Source organism: Artibeus jamaicensis, unplaced genomic scaffold (assembly GCF_021234435.1).
Source record: "Artibeus jamaicensis isolate MK-2021 breed Jamaican fruit bat unplaced genomic scaffold, CSHL_Jam_final contig_76, whole genome shotgun sequence".
Lineage (NCBI taxonomy): Eukaryota > Metazoa > Chordata > Mammalia > Chiroptera > Phyllostomidae > Artibeus > Artibeus jamaicensis.
Genome location: NW_026521954.1, coordinates 18,787,832 through 18,807,557, shown reverse-complemented (window position 1 = coordinate 18,807,557; position 19,726 = coordinate 18,787,832). Strand labels below are relative to the sequence as shown.

The 19,726-nt window shown below is 39.9% G+C and overlaps 1 protein-coding gene across 1 annotated transcript in view; it reads left to right on the top strand.

Moving 5' to 3' along the window:
* The first annotated feature begins 95 nt into the window (after positions 1-95).
* The window catches only part of NCAPG (non-SMC condensin I complex subunit G), a 32,954-nt gene continuing 13,323 nt past the window's right edge, over positions 96-19,726 (top strand). The window contains exons 1-13 of the mRNA XM_037132754.2: positions 96-325; positions 1,246-1,446; positions 1,895-2,123; positions 4,013-4,158; positions 4,440-4,524; positions 6,294-6,486; positions 6,975-7,124; positions 10,713-10,853; positions 11,499-11,622; positions 12,850-12,939; positions 13,266-13,445; positions 16,595-16,705; positions 18,270-18,389. Coding sequence (XP_036988649.2) covers positions 215-325; positions 1,246-1,446; positions 1,895-2,123; positions 4,013-4,158; positions 4,440-4,524; positions 6,294-6,486; positions 6,975-7,124; positions 10,713-10,853; positions 11,499-11,622; positions 12,850-12,939; positions 13,266-13,445; positions 16,595-16,705; positions 18,270-18,389 — 1,881 coding nt within the window. The 5' untranslated portion in view covers positions 96-214. The remainder of the gene's footprint in view (positions 326-1,245; positions 1,447-1,894; positions 2,124-4,012; positions 4,159-4,439; positions 4,525-6,293; positions 6,487-6,974; positions 7,125-10,712; positions 10,854-11,498; positions 11,623-12,849; positions 12,940-13,265; positions 13,446-16,594; positions 16,706-18,269; positions 18,390-19,726) is intronic.

The following is a 19,726-nucleotide window of genomic DNA, read 5'->3' as shown; positions in this document are numbered from 1 at the left end:
ATTTCTTCCCGCTCGCGTCTCCTTTGCTATCGAGGAAGTCTCGCGGTATTTTCTTCTCCCGCGGGAGTTATTTAAACGCATCGGCGGTAACCACGCCCTGATCGCTCAGAGGCCTGCAGAACCTATTTTGCTGGCTTTGCTACCAGCCTTGTGGTCTGTTGGTCCCGCTGCAGCCGATCGCAGACACGGCTCGTCCCCGCGAACTAGGGCCACCATGGGGGCAGAGAAGAAGCTGCTACCGATTAAGGAGGCCTTCAAGCTGGCGCAACAGGCGCACCAGAACCAGGCGAAGCTAGTGGTGGCGCTGAGCCGCACCTATCGCACGGTAAGTGTGCTCGACCCTGACCTCTCGCCCCCCGGAGATCCTCCACACTCGTCGCCCCGCGACTCCAGCCTTCTTAAACCTCCCGACCTGGCAACCCGGAGGGAGATCTCCGTGCAACTCCTCTCTCCACAACGGCCTCCAGAGCGGACTGTTAATTCTTTGTAGAGGGTGAACTTGGAGAGGAATGTGTACGAGCTCTGAAGGCGACCGGGCACTCATTTGTTGGGCTTCAGGGTGGACCTTGGGTGCTCTGCTTCGGCGGTCGGCCCTCCGGTCTTGTCGGAAACGCCGACCGTCAATCAGTCTACTCTAACCGCTCCCCATGGTTAAATTGAATCGAAATCGAATACCAAATAGCAAATTAATTATTTGCTTTTCTTATTAATGGACCTGGCTCTTCTTATTCATGCAAATGCTGTTTATTTTGTTTGACTTGAGTGGAGCCGTGAGAAGAATAGAACAATGAGTTTCGAAAAAATAAATGATCTTGAGGTCCAAGAAAAATTGTTGTAAGTCAACATAAATAATAGGACTTGAAAGACGTGAGACAGGATGTGAAAGTTATATCAAAAGGAGGTTTCTGTGCAATATAGTAAGGCTAAGTATGATAAAACATTAAAGCCACTGTTGATCTTGGGTTCATGAAACGTATTTTTACTAAGCTGGTACCAACACATACTGAGAATTCAGGGATATTGGGGGGAAAAGGGAATCGTTTCATTGCCAAAATTCACGGTGGTTTTCTTCCTGCGAGAAGTAAATCCCTCTGGAGAGAAATTTGTGCAAGTTTGTTTCCCTTTCGATGGTTTGGATAGTTCAGGGTTTACTTTATAATGGCTTTAGTTTGAGTCCCGGCTGAAGCTTTGGGAAAAAGAAGGATTTTGTCAATGCAGCTTGTGAAGGGATCTCTTGTCTTGCAGATGGAGGATAAAACCATTTTTCACGAGGAATTCCTTCATTACCTCAAGTATGCTATGGTGGTCTACAGGCGTGAACCAGTTGTGGAGAGGGTAATAGAGTTTGCGGCAAAGTTCGTAACATCATTTCACCAGTCAGATGAGGAGGAGGATGACGAGGAAGGCGGTGGCATTTTGGATTATTTGTTTTCTTTTCTATTAAAGGTATTATGGCAACTCGAACTTTGGAGTAGTAATTGTAGAAAATTTTACTATACTAAAAGGGCTATGGGAGATTGAAATATCTGGTAAGAAAATGTCTGCTTTTTATAGGAATTTTTAGAATTGTCATTAAGATGAAAAGGTGGACTTTTAAAAAAACTCCAGCATTAAATTTTTAATGACCTTTCTAAACCAGGTCTCATACATTTGTTTAAGTCAGTTCTGTATTTTAAAAGCTAAATAAGAGTTTCTACAAAGAGGAATGGATACACTCTTGTAGTTTAGCAAACACTTCAAACTCTACATTTTGAGTTTTTGTGTAATGTATTTTTAGTATGCTTTGTATAATGTATTTTTCGTATGCCTGTGGATCAAGGTAGCATAGAATTCCAATGGTATATGATTATTTAGTAATGATATGTTAACTAAATTTTGATTGTTTCCATTTCAGTCTCATGAAGCAAACAGCAGCGCGGTGAGATTTAGAGTGTGTCAGCTCATAAACAAGCTCTTGGGAAATATGCCAGAAAATGCCCAGATCGATGATGATTTGTTTGATAAAATTAAGGAAGCCATGCTTATAAGATTGAAAGATAAAATTCCAAATGTGAGGCTACAGGCTGTTCTGGCTCTTTCACGACTGCAGGACCCCAAAGATGACGAGTGCTCAGTGTCTAATGGTATGTGCAGCTGCCTAAATGCTTTCTCAGTTTTGGTGACTTGGTTATCTTGTCAATAGGTGAATTTTTTATTAGGAACCATGTATATGAAAGATGTGTGTGTGTGTGTGTGTATATATGATTTTAAAACACCCAAGAAGACACCACCAAGTGTCAAAAATATAGCCTCTCAGTAACTTTGGAGCCTAACTTAGGTCCCACTTAGGTCACTCTCTCACAGAGGTAATGATTTTGGGTGAATTATCTTTTTGTTTAAACAATTAACTACATGTATGTATCTTTAATGTTACATATCATTTTGCATGCTATATGGGTTATACTATATTTTTCTGGGCTCTCAACACTATTTCTAACTGTAACATTCATCCATGTTAATCTGTTTATTTACTGTTTTGTAGCATTCTGTCTTATGAACATAATGCAATTTATTTCTAATACTTAGGGACCCTCTAGTTTTCACGTATTTTGCTCTTAAGAAACAATGTTGTTTCTATGAACTTATAAATGGTTTCCGGTGCACAGGTGAAAGGGTTTCTAGGGTATATGTGTGCATTTAGCTTTATTAGGTAAGATACAAGTGTTCTGTAAAACAGTTTACCAATTAGTATTCCCAATAAAAGTGCATGTAAGTAGCCCTGGCCTGTGTGGCTCAGTGGCTGGAATGTTGTCTGTTGCACCAAAAGGTCAGGAGTTGACCAAAGCACATGCCGAGGTTGTGGGTTCAGTACCTGGTGGGGGAGCATATGGGAGGCAGTGGACGTTTCCCCTTCCTCCCTCCCTCCCTCCCTCCCTCCCTTCCTCTCTGTCTAAAATCAATGAATATATGTCCTTGGGTGAGGGTTGGTGGAGTAGGAGGGGGAATGCATACAATTCTTCATTGATCCATATCTTCTCCAATGTTTGGTGTTGTCAGATTTTTAATTTTTTGTTTATCTAGTTGTGTGATGTATGTCATTGTTATACATCTTTTTGGATATTTCACAGCCAATTCTATTTCTTCTATTATATAATGCTTGTTGATGTGTTCTGCCCATTTTTCTGTTGGTTTCTCTTACTGATTTATTGGGGTTCTTTATAATGAGAAGAAATTGTTGGGTTATGTAAATTGTAGATCTCTTCCTACTTTAGATGGCTTATTGTTTCACTTTTGGGATGTCTTTTGTTGGACAGAATTCCTAATGTCAAGATGGTCAATCTCTTTATCATTTGCACTTTTTGTCTTTTATTTAAGAAGATTTTCTCTACTGGGCTCATAAAGACAGCTTAAGTATATTTGGGGCACGCTTCTGTTCATTTTTCTCTTCCTTCCTGTTACTAGCTTTGTAATCAATTTTGGTAACTGGCAGTAGCTGATATTTTTTGGTGTTAAATGATCCATACAATCATCATGTAGAAAACGTGTTTGTGTTTGTTCATGAAGCTACGAAAAGTTTGAGAAGTAGAGTTTGAATAAACATTTAAATACAGGAATAGATTTTATTTCAGTAAAACCAGAAATTATTTTTTTAGAAGTCATTATAAATCAAAATAGAAATGAGGCTTTTTAAAAGCCATTATCAGTATAAAAATAAACTGCCTGCTACATTCCCTTAAGTGTTGAAGACTAGCTGATACATAATCTTGGTGATGAGCCTCCCGTGATCTTCAGTGCTATTCGTTTTTGTTTAGCCTCATGCCCAGTCCGTGTAGTAATTTCCCATGCTGTCCTTTTTAAGTGAAGTTGGCAGGAAAGAAATCTTCAGCCACAATTAAATGTATTATAAGACCAAAAACGATACATTTTTAAATTCTTTTAAAGATGCTATTAAATATCACATGGTGGGCTATCTTATGATTATGGTTAGAGAAATGTTTCTTTAATGTACTAAAATATGTTGCTCTATTTTTAGCGTATGCCACTATGATTGAAAATGATTCAAACCCAGAAGTCAGGCGGGCAGTGTTATCATGTATTGTGCCATCAGCAAAGACTTTGTCCAAAATCGTAGGGCGCACCAGGGATGTCAAAGTGGCCGTTAGAAAGCAGGCTTATCAGGTAAATAAGTTCAATATTTTGTGTAGGTATAGCCTTTAAAGTCAAAAAGCCATGTTCTTAAAATACTTTTTAAAAACATTTGGAAGATAAGAATGATTTCATTAATTGAGATTTGTACATGTGGCGAGTATAGGTAATTTAATATGTTACCAGATATTAATTTTTTAGAGATTCTGGGTAATTTTCTTAGGGGAAGGAGATAGTACTCATTATGAAATACGTAAACTATGTTGAGAGTTTAATGACCATCTTTTTATCATTGTTATTATCATCTCTTTAAGGTTTTAGCTGAAAAGGTTCATATGAGAACTATGTCCATTGCTCAGAGAGTAATGCTCCTTGAACAAGGTCTGAATGACAGATCAGGTAAGATAGACAACTTTATGTACAAAACTTTCGCCAATTTTGAGTTCAGACATAAAACGATTTAGGAAACAGGTGTCCTAAATTAAGTCAAGTAAGCCTATTATTTCCATAGCCCATAGACATTTATCATGGTGTATTGTATAGAAAAACATTTCCTAAAGTTAAAGATCTTTATACTTAGAAGGAGCAGAGTTTGCTTCAGTTCTCCTGAGTTTTACAAATGGAGAAACCATAGCTTAACAGCTGTAGAGCCAATTTATATTAGAAGTAGGGCATGATTGCTTTTTTAGCACTCTCTCTTTTATTAAAATGCTATCTATCTCCTTTGTGTAGAGGGGGAATTATCTTCTGGAGGGTGGGCCCTTTGTTGTACAGGCTTCCTCCACTAGGTGAGTGTTTTAGGAACCCACCTGTATCAATGTACCAGCTGGCGTTGTGAGAGCTTGTGTTCAGCTTGAGTGAATTTTCTTTTTTCTGAAGACTGTTTCAACCCGTTTGCCCATTTTGTGATGGGTGATTTAGTAGCACACCTGCCCACACCATGCTGAATATTGAGCAGTTTTTGACTAAAAAACAGCATGACCATGCCTCATCCTCCCTATTGACTTGATCTCACCCCTAGCGACTGTTTTTTGTTTCCCTGGATGAAAAAAGTCCTCAAAGGGAGACATTTTGCCAATGTGGAAGAGGTGAAACAAAAAAAAAGGCCAAAGCACTAAGAGGCATCAAAATCTATGAGTTTAAAAACTGTTTTTGAACAGTGGAAAAAACATCTCCATGGATGTATTGTGTCGAATGGATAGTACTTTGAAGGTGACTGAAGTTTAAACATGTGAGAATAAATAAATACAGAATTTTTTATAAGTAAATTCCGGTGTTTTGGGTCCCCCCCCTGCATATCTTGCTATGAATATGTTTTGTGCATTGGAAACAGCAATCAGGAATGGCCATACTAATATAATTTTCTTAGGTTTTTTTTCCTCTTATGTGAAAACTAGAGCATCTGCTTACAAGCATGATGAGGAATGATCTTACAGGTGGCAAACACAAGGCACGCTGGCCCAGTCCCGCCCTCCACCTTGTTTTATCCAGCCGGGCACCTTGTTTCTATTCAGTGGCAGCGCCGAGCCCTTGCTTAACTGTGAAGGAGTAGTTACATTTACACAGTCCTGAAATTACATTTGGCCCTTTGAAGGCAACCGTGAGGCTGATGCGGCCCCCGAAAATGAGTTTGATGCCCCTGATTTAGTTTAAATTTCCAGTCCCTATGAGAAGGCTAAAATGGCTTAATTTTGCTGTAGCAAGAAAACCTCAGTTTGAGAACATTAGTTGTCGCAGGATTAATGATTAGGGTGACTGAAAACTGAGGATAAGGTTTGTTCAGTCATATATGTTTGCACAAATCACTACGACAAATAGCATCTCATGTAACAGAGGAAGTCGGTCAGCAAGTGCAGTAACAGGTGTTATGCAGTCTAGACTAAGACCCGAGGCTCCCTGAACCTAGAGGAGAAATGCAAGGTTGTGTATTTACTTCTGACCTTTTCGTTTTTATTTGGAAATCAGCATCATAGTGATTTTTGCAGTATCGTTGTACTTCTGTTATTTCGTTAGTGTGCTTTGTTCTGCCTCTTATTCTCTTTCCATTTCTATTGTAAAAATCAACTTAATGTTAAGACTGACCTGATGAATTAATGAAAATAGACAAAATACAGGAAATGGAAGCTAGAGAAAGCCTCTGTTTACCTGTATTTCAAATGACCTAACAGAAGCTGTGAAGCAAGCAACGCAGAAGCACCTTCTCCGAGGCTGGCTCCGTTTTACTGACGGAAACATATTAGAGTTGCTGCACCGGTTGGATGTGGAAAACTCTTCCGAAGTGGCAGTCTCTGTGCTCAATGCCTTCTTTTCAGTGACTCCCCTTAATGAACTGGCAGAAATCTGTAAAAATAACAACGACAGGTGTGTAAGGTATTCGTTATAAGTTGAATTGTATTGAAATGTGATACTGATGAACTTCTGTAATGAAGGTTAGTTTCCTCCTCCCATTCCTTTAGTACTTTTTATCTGCCCCTCTCTTTTTTGTTTTTACCCAGGTGGATGCCATTTTTGTCTTTTTTCTTCCTTATGTAAGAACTCAGTTCTTTACATAGACTACTTGAGCTGCATTGTTTTTTTTTTTTAATTTTGTTATTTTGATTTTTGCATTAGCCTGCTGTGGAAAGTTCAAGAGCATGCATCCCTATAGGAAGTATGTTCGCTCCTTTGATTGATTTTTTTGGTCTCAATTTTTTTCATTCTTTTTTTGCAGATCACTTAATGACTTTGCAGTTTTTAAAAGATTGGTGGTTACATGTCTGGTTTGCTTCTCATTTCCATTTTTATTTAGTACAAATTTTCAACTGCATATTAAAATGGTGCTCTCTCTTTTTTCTCCCTTTAAAATGAAGGAAATTGATTCCAATGGAAACACTGACTCCTGAGATTGCTTTGTATTGGCATGCCCTTTGTGAATACCTGAAGTCAAAAGGAGATGAAGGCGAAGAATTTTTAGAGCAGATTTTGCCAGAGCCTGTGGTGTACGCTGAGTATTTACGGAGGTACAATTTTTTGCTTCGGTTTGGAATGTGCTTGTGTTGCTCCCTGTGTTGGTCTCTGTCCTCCTCCCTCAGAGACAGGCCTGGTTGGGAATAAGTTAAAAACCGTGTTTTTGGACAGGCAGGGATAAACAGGTTATGTGCATTGAGTCTTTCTGAAGAAAGAGTAAAATCAGTACATTTAGAGACATTTCCTGGAACCTGTCAAGTATCTCTCTGTGAAGTTGATGATGTCTTACTCTGAAATTGGTTGGCAGACTTTTTCTAAGTGCCAGGAAGTAAGTATTTTAGAGTATGCGGGCTACACTGTCTTTGTCACAAGGAAGCAGTTCTCCTGTGGCAATGCAAAAATAGCCAACGACAGTATGTGATGCCTAAGTGTGACTGTTGATGAGGCTTTTATTGACGCTAAAATTGGAATTTTGTTTAATATTTCACATGTGTACATTTACACACGTAAATATTTCTCATACAGATATTTATTTTAAACGACTATTTAAAAATGTACAAATCTTAGCCTGCCAGCTATAGAGAAAGAAGCAGTAGGCTGGATCTGCTGCACGGGTCACAGGTTGCCAACTGACGGGATGGGCGTTTGTGGCCAGTTTTAGTTTTAATTACAGATGGTACTATTTGGCTTTTTGGTTTTTTAAAATTTTTTCAAAATTGACTTTTAAAAACAGTTACTTGAATTACTCTGATTTCTACCTATTTCACTTTAAAATTATAGAAGTGAAATACAAGTGCATTCTTGTCAATTCCAATACAGATGTATATAGAATAAAAATGTGAATTCCCTCTTTTATCTTCTAATTCCTTAATTTCATGGATTTCCCTGGAGTTAACAGCTAAACAGTTTGGGGTGTATACTTTCATACCTTTCTCAACATTTACATATACATAAACTAAATGCAGAGATGCTTTTTTAAATATCGCACACTATACACATTTTTTTTAACTACTGATGTTTGAGATCATTATATGTTGGTGTATATACATCTGTCCCGGCCTGAGCAACGGCATATTATTCCATAGCGTGGTGGTATCATCTAATTTCCTCCTCTGTTGATGGGTATTTTGTTTACAGTTTTCACTGCTATTAAAGGTGTGTAAAACTTCCTAGTACTTTTTTTTGTATGCTTGCGATTTTGTGGGGTTGATTCCCAGAAGTGGAATTGCTGGGCCAAAGATTATACACATTTTGATAGATAATTAGTGTGTCAATTTTTAACTTTGCTTTTGGTGTATTTATAAAAGCTTGCCTGTAATATGAATTATGGTCCTGAAATTTCTTTGTATGAAATAACACTATTCTGATTTTGCTTATTAGAGTTTCACATCTAAGTTAGGGAGCAAAGCTATAAATGCATTTGAATTTCACATGCAAAATATTAAATCCAGGATAAATTTCTTAAATGTGAGCAAATATGGAAACTCATAGCTTAAGGTCATAATAACACCATGAAAAATGTATGAATCTACTAAGTATTTTAATGGTAATTACTTCAGGTTTTAACACTTAAGTAGAGCGTTCATTATAATGCTGTTTGGATCATGTTGAAATATTTTCAAAGAATGAATTTGATATAATGCTTAGTAACATAGATTAGTGTAAAAGTGATAAATACTTATAGAAGATAGAGAAGATCTAAAAATAACGAGGATATGTTAAATGTTTAAACAGCGGAGAGGGGAGGCGTCTCCAAGGCCCACTTCACCAAGTGGTTAATTCTTGGTTAAGATTGACATGTAAAGAGTTCTATTCCTTCTTATATTTCTTGTCACTTAATCTGTGAGTTTTGAAATAACTTCAGTCCACTTGTTTTTTTCACTTATAGAGAGGAAAACTTAAAAGGTTGTATTTTAATTATTCTTTAAAGAACTCTTAAGAAATAGAATGATTTTCTTCTTGGAGGAGTGTTACTGGATAGCATTGCTCTCCTCAGATACAGAAACAGAATTACATGGAAAAAATCTTTCATAGTAATCTCAAAAAAATATTTTTGCACCTTTTGTAGTAGGGAGAGTTAGTGGCTCAGAATTCTGATACGAAACAATTTTCTGTTATCTGAGGAATCAGGGATATTAAATGAGCGATCACTTCATTAGAATGAATATTTTTAAAATTGGTTAAAAAGGGGATTTTATGGAGATTAAATTGGTGGTCCCTTTTAAGTTATGTTTTTATACAGTTCAGGATTTGTTACACATTGAGAAACCCACTCTTTGATGCTATGCACTGTGCTGAGGCTGGAGTAAGGTAGAGAGGGATTTAGAGATTACTTCAGCACATTAGAAATCAGTAATTCTACTGATCTGTTGATTTTGATAAGAATTTGTTTTGTAGCTTTCCTTTAGTTTCCTGCTAGAGCCCAAAGGGTGGCTGGTGCCCTTAAAGGTCCTAATCTCATGATCAGAGATTTATGAGATGAATGATGTACAGAATTACGTACAGAATTCTGCAGCTTGATTTTTGTTGACACTTAAAAAATGGCATTTTCATCCCGATTGTTGTTTTTCTTATTCCAACCCAGAGTCACTTAGTTGTTTATACTTAAACTCTTAATTCTTTTAAGTAGTTCCCCTATGGCACCCATTCACAAAAGGCAGGTGTTTGGTAGGGTGTTGAATGTTTTCTGGGTGAGGACTGTGAAAGGTTTCCATCTGGGCAGTGGAAGCAGGAATACAGGGTAGTCGGTGGTGCTGTTCAGTAGAACTTACACTAAAACAGGAACAGTACAAAGAACAGTAGGGCCCCCGAGCAAGGACAATACAAAATCACGAAGTCATCTATGTTTTTCTGGTTTTTTAAAGGCCGTTGTATTCATGGATTACTTGTGTAATTCCTATTATTACTATTTTTTAAAAATTAAAAAAAAATTTTTGATCCTTACCCTAGGATATGTTGATTTTAGAGAGAGAGAAAGGAAGGAAGGAGGAGAGACGTAGGGAGAGAAACGTCAGTGTGAGAGAGCAACACTGATGTGAGAGAGCATACTGATCTGTTGCCTCCTGTGTGTGTCCTGACGGGGAACTGAACCCGCTGCCTTCTGGGGTATTGGCTGGGTTGATGCTCCAACGAACGGGCCACCTGGCCAGGGCACGACCGTCCTTGTAAACAAAATGATGGTTAATTAGGGATGATGACGGAAGACTCGCTCTTTATGAAATTGGATTTGGGAGAAGAGATTCAGCACTTTATAGTTGAGAATACTAGTGACATGTACTAATGTAAAATAATATTGAATATCAACTGTAATAGAAAAATAAACATAAGACTACTAGTGACAATGAAATAATTATCAGTTTGAAAGATATAAATATGTGCCTTTTGAAGATTTCCCATTTGAATCTTCAGTGAAAATACACTTGCCAAATTCTTTTGATTCAAGACAGTAAGTTTCTTTACAGGAAAGTTCATGACAATAGCAGAGAATTTACTCTATAGACCAGATAAGTGTCATGTAGTGTAAGCATCCATATATTTATATTAATGTGAACTGAAGAAAGAAAAAACCTTTTTTCACCTAATGGGGAGCTGTTTAATGTTTCTTAACACATTCTACACTTTACTAATTCTTCTTGTTTTAGTTATATTCAGAGTATTCCAGTTGTTAATGATGAACAGAGAAATGATTTTGCCTTTTTTGGACATTTGATGACAAAAGAGTTCATAGGTCAGCAATTGATTCTAATTATCAAGTGTCTGGATACCAATGAGGAAGGAGGAAGGTATGTCTAACTGTTAACCTTACTTGTAACTTGTTCTTCTCATCCTGTGTTGAAATACAGTCTTGTTACCATATAATTAAATATAAAGGGATGGGCAGGAGGTTTGCATGGAAAATAATACAATAATAAGTAATACAAGAATAAACTATTTTGCATATTCAAAACTGCAAACCAACATAGCTTTCTAGCATATTATAAAAAGTACTCTCTTTTTATATGTATAATATATAATAGAAAATATATCCTTTCCTCTCTTCCCCCGTGTGTGTGTGTGTGAATAAAATATAAAACATAGGAGGTCTTAATTCATCTTCTTCATAACAAATCAATGAAATTGCAGGCTTATGCTTAAAAAGCTGTCTTCATGACAGAGGACTGGTAATACTGCCTAATACATTCGATTCACTTCTGGTGTTTTGTCCCATCGTCATGTTAATTTGTGAAAGATTCTCAGATGATTTACAGAAATTCTTTTCCAGAACATGAATTTTTGATCTAAAATCTGTGCATATATTTTTGTACCTAAAGTGACATATAAAAAAGAGCCGAGAGAAATGTGTTCTGTGTGCGGACTGGGTGAAATGTGAGAGCTACCAGGTGGTCCTCCCGAGGTGTCTAAGTTAAGTTGGTCTTCTCTGAACACAGGAAGCGACTGCTGGCTGTTTTACAGGAGATTCTCACTCTGCCCACAACCCCGGTGGGCCTGGTTTCCTTCCTCGTGGAGAGACTGCTCCAGGTCGTTGTGGATGATAACAAGAGAACACAGATTGTGAGTAGTTTTCTTCATTGCCGGTCGATGCGTGAGGGTTGCCTTAGCTTCTTTTCAGTACTTTTCACTTTATCTTTAACTGCCTTTGTTTTCATGTTGTCTCTCTATCAAGTTTTTAAACTTAAATCAAAATCTCTCACACGCACACACATTCCAACAAATATCTCCTCCTGAGAACTCAGGGGTGCGGCCAACGGCGTCGATCGCAGGAGGGAGCGGTGAGTGGAGGTGGAGGAGCGTGTGGGGGATAAATGGTGATGGAAAACAAAATGCAACGAAAAATGAACTATTACAAAAGAATAAACTCAGTTGACAGGATAATATATTGTTGCTATGATTAAAAAAGAATCATCTACTCTTGGCACACTCAGTATTGTGTCACTTGGAAATGGAGCAGTTTAGGGGAAGAGGTGACGTCGGGCATTTGTCAGTGTGACACCTGGCTCACGTCATACATACCTGGGTTCAAATCCCCTCTGGCACTTTATGGCTTTGTGATTTGGGGCAAGTGATTTAATTTTCATTTTTTTTTACTTGTCTGCAAAATAAAAATAACAATAAAGCTTACCTTTCGTTGTTCAGTGAAATAATGTTCATAAACTGCTTTGTCAATACAGAAAGAAACATACTGTAATACGACTGTTGCCAAGTGTTACTCTCTCTGAAGTAGTCAAAAAAGACAGACCTGTACGTTGCTTTTCCTAAAGCCATACCATCACCGGGCTGTACGGTGGCTCAGAGGTGTCTCTCCCAGCCCTCCTGGTGTGCGCACACTGACACAGAAACCCCTTCTGCAGCGTTCCCTGCGATGGTTATCCAGGGCCTGCGTGAGCACCCTCGGGGCTCAGCCTCCTTGAATCTGCCAGCTCTAGGGACTCTAAAAGGAGGGTCTTCAGCTGTGCTGCCATCATTTATGCCTCGTATATCCAGAGGAACGATAAGTGAGGATTTGGCTCCCATGGATCTGAACTAGGGAGGGAGGTACAGATTTTAGGCAGAGTAGAAAACTTATCTTCAATATCTATGTGCCTGTTATCTTCCCATAATCTTAGAGTTTTTAGAGATATATCAGCAAAGAGAATGTGTACCATTTTCACTTGTATACTTCGTTCTATTTTTCCTAAGATTGTGGATGCTAATTGGAGTTTTATGTAGCAGTTTGATGTCACTTTCTGATGTATAACATGTATTAAAGCGTGTACTCCGAACTGTAACTTTACTTACCAGGTTTCAGAAATTATTTCAGAGCTTCGGGCCCCCATTGTTACTGAGGCTGTTAAAAATGATCCAGCTGATGCGAGAAAGAAAGAACTCAAGGTAAGTCTCTCCTACATTAAAGAAACCCCTGAATCTCATGTGGTCGTCACGTCGTTTATTCCCTCTTGCCGTACTTGTTCAGAGTTGTTCTCACAAGGTCAGACTACTGGCTAACTCCTAACCTGTGAGAGTATCTGACATGGTGCCAGACCGTGTCTGTCTGAAAGATCGGGAGGCCTCCCTTTCAGGAAGACGGCGGCTTGGCCTGGGCCCGACTGATGAATTTCTGGGAGGCAGGGATGTTGAGTCGTGCTCCTCAGTTTGCGGCAGGTTTTCGTGTGAATAGTTTGTTCAGTATTCACACAAGCACTTTGTATCTTTCCTAGATGGCTGAAATAAAAGTTAAACTTATTGAGGCAAAAGAAGCGTTGGAAAATTGCATTGCCTTACAGGATTTTAATCAAGCATCAGAATTAAAAGAAGAAATAAAAGCATTAGAAGATGCCAGAGTAAACCTATTGAAAGAGACAGAGCGGCTTGAAATTAAAGAAGTCCATGGAGAAAAGGTATAGATAACTTCTTATACCAAATTTCAGCTGCCAGTTGTCTCAACTAAACCTTGTTTTCTTAACTCAGAAAGCTGCCAGAATATATTCACGCTGGAGGGGTTTTTAACAGTACTATGAATTAATACGGAAATATTTTTTGCACTCTTCATCCTTTCTACTTCGAGCTTTGAAAGGCCTTCGTTAACTTTAATTATTGTAGCTAAGACTTGAGGTGCTCTCTTCAGTGCTAATCCCTGGAATCTGAAGTTGTCTTGGCCTTCCAGTGTTTTCCTTCTGGTTGGCTTATTTTGTTTGTTTGTCTTGAATGGTTCAGGGAAGGAAAAGACACCTATCTGTTTCCTTACCTTTCCCTTGTTTGTGGAAGGCTCGTGACCTTTCTGCTGGTGGGAACAGAATGTCAGTGGTCACTGCACCGTTTTACACGTGCGTTGTAAAGCTCACCCAGGTCACTCATCACGTAACAGGGATAAATTCTGGGAAATGTGTGGCGGTTTTGCCATTGTGCGAATCTCACTCACACACACCTGGATGGCAGGCCTGCTGCGCACTTAGGTGGTGGGGGACAGCCCCTGGCCCCTAGGCCGCAAGCCTGCACAGCATGGGACTAATACACTCCATACAGCTCTGGTACAGTGGTCAGCACTGGCGTATCTAAACACAGTAAAGGTACAGTGAGGATACAGTGCAACAGGTACAGTGTGTGTGTGCTGTCACGCACACGTTTGGGGGCAGGGGCTGTGGAGGGAGGTGCCACCTGAGGGCGAGTGCACCTCAGAAGAAGGGAGTGAGGGAATGAAGAAAAGGGAAGGGCGGACATTGAAAGGCAGAGATAAAGCTTGAGACCAGAAATAATAAAAGGGAGATGGGATGGAGAGCGAGGGAGCAAGAGGGTGAGAGAGCAGCGAGATAGAAACAGGACTGGGAGGAAAGGGAGCTATGGAGCGGAAGGGAGCTGGTGCACCCGGTGCTTGTGCGACATGTGCTCCCGTGTGTGCAGGTGGCGGCTGGCTCCCAGGACCCTCCCCCCTCCGCCCCCGGCCTTCTCCCCACCCTCCCTTGCCAAGCCCCGGGCCAGCCACTGGCTGGTGCACAGCGAGTAGACAGCTTGCTGAGCCTCTTAAACCACCCAGAGCCAGCAGTAAATTCAACACCTAGTCAGGTCCAGCCTTTTCTTTCCACATCACAGACAAGCTGTGCTTATAATCCACTGCAGTCTTATGGGGCCCCTGGGGTACACATGGCCCATCACCGACTGGACCTCATGTGGTATGTGACTGTATTTTAGTTTTTAGAAAAAGCTTAGGTAGCTTGGTTTTCAGTGAAATAGTAAACTTTTGTATCTAGCAACATTTAAAGCTAAGTTTCAGCAGTCTTTTCTCAACTTAGTAGTACTGGACAAACTAGTCTTATTTTAACATAAGATAGAATGGTCTCAGTTACTGTGCTATGTGATATTAACTTAATTCAGGAGGCCTTTTAGGATCTTACCTCCTGTAGTAAAGACCATTTATTACTGTACTGGTTTGGGAAGTGCCAATTAGTGTGTTCTCAGGAGACCGTGCTGGCGGGGGAGGAGTTAGCGTACCAGAGCTTTCTGTCATCTAGTCCTTGAGCTCTTAGCCGCAGACACCTCCCGCACCCCCACCTTCCCAATGGCTATGCTGAATTTCATTTTCCTAGCTAGTAGCTTGTATCTGTTTTGCAAAGTCTGTGGATTGTTATAGGCTCTTAAATTTGAGGAGTAAATGTAAAATGAAAAAATATATTACAAACTGAAAAACCATATAAAAGGCAGGTCTAAGTTAGGAAAATATTAACAAAAGTAGTCTACCATGATTAATATCATCTGTGTAACTTGACTTGCTTTGACGATTTACGTGCTCATTTTTCCTAGTTCAGGGTCATAATTACGGAACGATTACAGCGCAGCATAGTACATGCTATGGTCGGGGAAGTACAGGGTTTCATGCATAGTGCAGTGGTTTTCCCTCTTAGCTGTCTGACCCAGGGGGTGTTGCAGGCTTCCCCAGAGGAAAAAATGTTGTGACTTGTGATTTGAGTAAAAATACTGTAAGCAGGATACTTTTTCTCTGGTTGTCACTGCTTTCAGCGCTTCATGAGTGCGAATGCATCTGATTCTCGCGATAACCTTTGTGATGTTGGAACTGTGGTTCTCACATTACAGAGGGCAGGTCACTCGCCCAAAGTCGCAGATAGTACAGGGTGGAGGCAGAACTCAGACCCAGGCAGGCAGCTTTAGAGTCGTGCTGTTAGTTCACCCTGTGTTGTCTCTGCGGTGAATCGTTAAGGGGGTGTTGTAGGCAGCTGGAGCGACGTGTGTGAAGGCTCAGAAGTGAAAGAGCATCTTGTGTTTAAACACTTCAGGTTCACATGTCTAGAGAATTGAGCGGGAGAGTTAAAAGAAATTTGGGGATGGGAATTAAGGGTCCGTTCATACAAGACCTTGTATAAGCAATAATTAAAAATTTGTGCTAGCCAAGGATCGTGGCGAACCACGGAAGGGTTGAAGTGGTAGGATGGATGAGTTTCATGTGTTAGGAAGGTCACTGTCGTCCAGGACATGGACTGCAGTGTGTTGAAGCCTAGGCAGGCATGCTTGCTGGCGGACTTGGAGTGATGTCGGCTTGCAGTGGTTGCAGTTTGAATGAGGCGATGATGGGGGACACGGAAAGAAGTGGTAGATCGGAGAAGTACTTAGGAATTAGCAGGAGGGAGAAGAGCTTGTCCGGAATGTCTGCTAGTCTTTTGGTTTGGGCAGCTGGGTAGATGACAGCGATACTATGGAGCTAGCACCCGAGGCGGAGGGACTTGGGTAGTGATGAGTTAGCTCCCTTTTGGGCATTTGGAGTTTGGGAAGCCTGTGGAACCTAGAGGAGGAAATGTCTGCTAGCAGTGTGTCTAAGAATCTGAAACTCAGTGCCGCCGGGCTAGCTCACTCACGGCACATGAAGGTGCGTGGCTGGATGGCGTGTCAGAGAGACACCGTGCCTAGGAAAGCAAGGGCGTGTGGGGGGTAAATGGTAATGGAAAACGTACAATAAAAAAAAACCCCTGAGAAGGCAAACATTTAAGGAATGGGCAAAAGGTGTTCTTACTAATGCTGAATATTTTGTGTGTCATTTTAGGATGATGCCGAGACACTACAGAAGTGTCTTATCCTGTGTTACGAACTGTTGAAGCACATTTCCGCCTCAACCGGGCTAAGTGCCACCGTGAACGGCATCGTCGAATCTTTGGTATGTTGGTGGCCTTTGAAGCTTATGATAGTGCGTAAGCTTCATTGTATAAGTGATATGTTCCTTGGGTTCAAAAGAATGAAAAGATGACTATTTTAAATGTCTGAAAAATATAAATGGTAGAAAAAAATTCAGTGGCTGCAATCATATTGTGAGGATTAAATTAAGATAATTCATATAAAGGACCTGGTATATAGTTATTCCTTTAAAAATTTTGAAAACAATTATGCTGGAAGATCTTTATTCTTTGAGTAGTAAGAGGAAATAGTGCAGGAATATTTAAGTACTGGAATCTTGCTGTATTGTAAGAGTATGGAAAGATTCAGTGTGAGCCATGTGAGAGGAGTTTGTTTATTACCGTATGTTTAAAAGACTTTTTACTGAAGTAGCTCTTTATAGGTAATCTCCATTTTAGTGGGAAAACTTACAGTGTCGAGGGAAGATTACACAAAATTGAATGGTCACAGTGATTTTAAGTGTATAAAAGGTACCTGTGTTTAAAGATCGAAAGAGACTACATGTAGAGGGATGTAAGTGAGTAAGATATTTGGATAAAGGAGTTAAAATGTTTTGATGAAATTAGTATTCTTTAGGTAAAAATCATAAATTAATTGAGCGAATATTTATTGTCCATCTACTGTATACTAGATACTAGGGATACTGTATACACGGTGTTCAAAACGTGTAGGCTGCTCTCACGGACCTTCCAGTGAGATAAGAAGTGGGCGCCGAGGCCACTGATAATTGCTGTGAATAGAACTGTATAGTCATATGTGAACTTACAGCAGTGGCACTTGGTATGTTCATGGACAGTGACCGTCATCTGATATCTGAGTAGACATTAACTGTGTGAAGAAGGAGGAAAGAATGTTCTAGACCTGCTCTCCAATACAGTAGCCACTAGCCACACGTACCTGTTATTAAAAACTGGACCAAACCAAGATGTGCTGGAAATGTGAAAATACATGATTGGATTTTGAAGACTTAGTGCCAAACAACAGAATGTAAATGATCTTAATGCTTATACATCGAGTACATGATTCATGATAACCTTTGAGTTATATCAGGTAAACAAAGCATACTAAGATCCGTTTTATAGGCTTTTACTTTAATGTGGCTCCTGGAAAATGAAAAGTGACGTAAGTGGCTTGTACTGCGTTTCTATTGGACAGCACTGGCTGGGAGGCGTCCCGGGCAGACCTGCTGAATCGGCAGAGAGCAGGGGCAGCAGGACACGGGATGGTTCTGGGAGTGAGTGCACAGCGAGACACGTTCTGTGTCTCGTTTAAAGGGTTTCATCTCTGACCTGCGAGTGTTGGGCAGCCACTGAGGACGTGTCAGCAGGGGAGGCATCTCGGGTCAGACTGTCACTCTGGCTGCAGTCTTCGGTGCTAGCAATTCACTGTTTACCTTTTCAACTGAAAGTGGGCTTCTTGGAGTTAGTAGACTGTATGGAAGTGCAGATCTTTAAAATCGTACAGAAGTTATTTTGGCCATGTTTTTAATATACTGTTGTGAATTTCTTGTCCCTATAAAAATTGTTATACTTTCCGATTCATTTCAGATTCTTCCTGGAATAGTAAGTGTTCATCCTGTAGTAAGAAATCTGGCTATTTTATGCTTGGGTTGCTGTGGACTGCAGAGTCGGAATTTTGCAAGTAAACACTTCGTATTACTGTTGCAGGTAAGATTTATCTTGTGACAAAATCTTGATTGTTTTTCATAAAATACTCAATCTGTTCATTTGTTGCTTTTAGTTTAGAACCCGACATGGGAGTGAAGTCATACCACTCTTGACTTTTTCTGTCTGATTTCACTTAAGCATGGTATTCTCAAGATCCGTCCATGTTGCTGCAAATGGCAGCGTTTCATCTCTGATGGCCGAGTAGTCGTTTATTTAATGTGTGTCCGTCTTTATTCAGTCCTCTGTTGAAGGGCTCTGGTCGTTTCCATGTCTTGGCCACTGTGGATAGTGCTGCAGTGAACAAAGGGGTACATACATCTTTAGAGAGAAATGTTTTCCAATTTTTCGGGTAGATACTCAGCAGAGAGGTTGCCGGGTTTTTTTTCCTGTTATTTTGTGTGTATGTGTGTGTGTAAGAAAAACCTTACTAGAACCTTTGGTAGTGAAAGGTTCGTTCATGTCTAACCTACTAAGTCGCTCCTGTGGCTCTAAAAACGAGGTGGAACGTTCAAGGTGCCCTGGACACCAGTGTGAGTGCCGCTGCAACACTGCACGTGTTTGAGGTCAAGGTTGCAGCTCTGACAGGAGAGTGGAGGTGGACAGTTACAAAAAGACCAAAAGAAACGTGATAGGAGTCTTTCAAAAGGTATTTCGCTTCACTCGACTTTAAAGAGGAAATGTGAGTTTTGACCCTTTTAATTTTGGCTGACATCGTATCAGTAATAATATGGGGTTTGGTCATTTCAGACAGAAGAAATGCTGTGTGAACTTAGTGCTCACGGGTGTCCTGCCAGCAGCATTCTGGGGTGACTGTCACCGCAGTTCCCTGCTTGAGGGACAGAGCCTCAGGGGCCGTGACACTGTGTGCGCCTGTGTGATTTTCTGCAGCGTGAAGTGTGTCCAGAGCAGGCTGGTGCGAAAGATAGACGATTGTTCTTGTCAGGACCGTTCCGCAGTTTTACCTCTTTAATATCGAACCAAAGATTCCCCTTGTCACGGAATTAAAGTTTACCCTTTTTTTTCTTCTTCTTTTTTTAGTTTAAACAACTTTTACTTCTAAACTTACTCTTTTTCAGGGACTTGCTATTAATATTTGCCTGAATAAAATAAGTATGTAAGTTTTTTGAAATGAAAATGTTATGTTGTGAATGATAGATTCAAATGAAGTAAAAAGTTATGTGTGGAATCTTATTGATTCTAAAGGCAAAACTATATAGCTGAGTAGTTTATCACTCACCAAAACTTAAGAGCATTAAAGAATATAGTACATCTCTTTATAATAGAAATAATCAGCTCTATTTTTTCATGGTTTTGAAATTTGATATGTAGGAATTTGT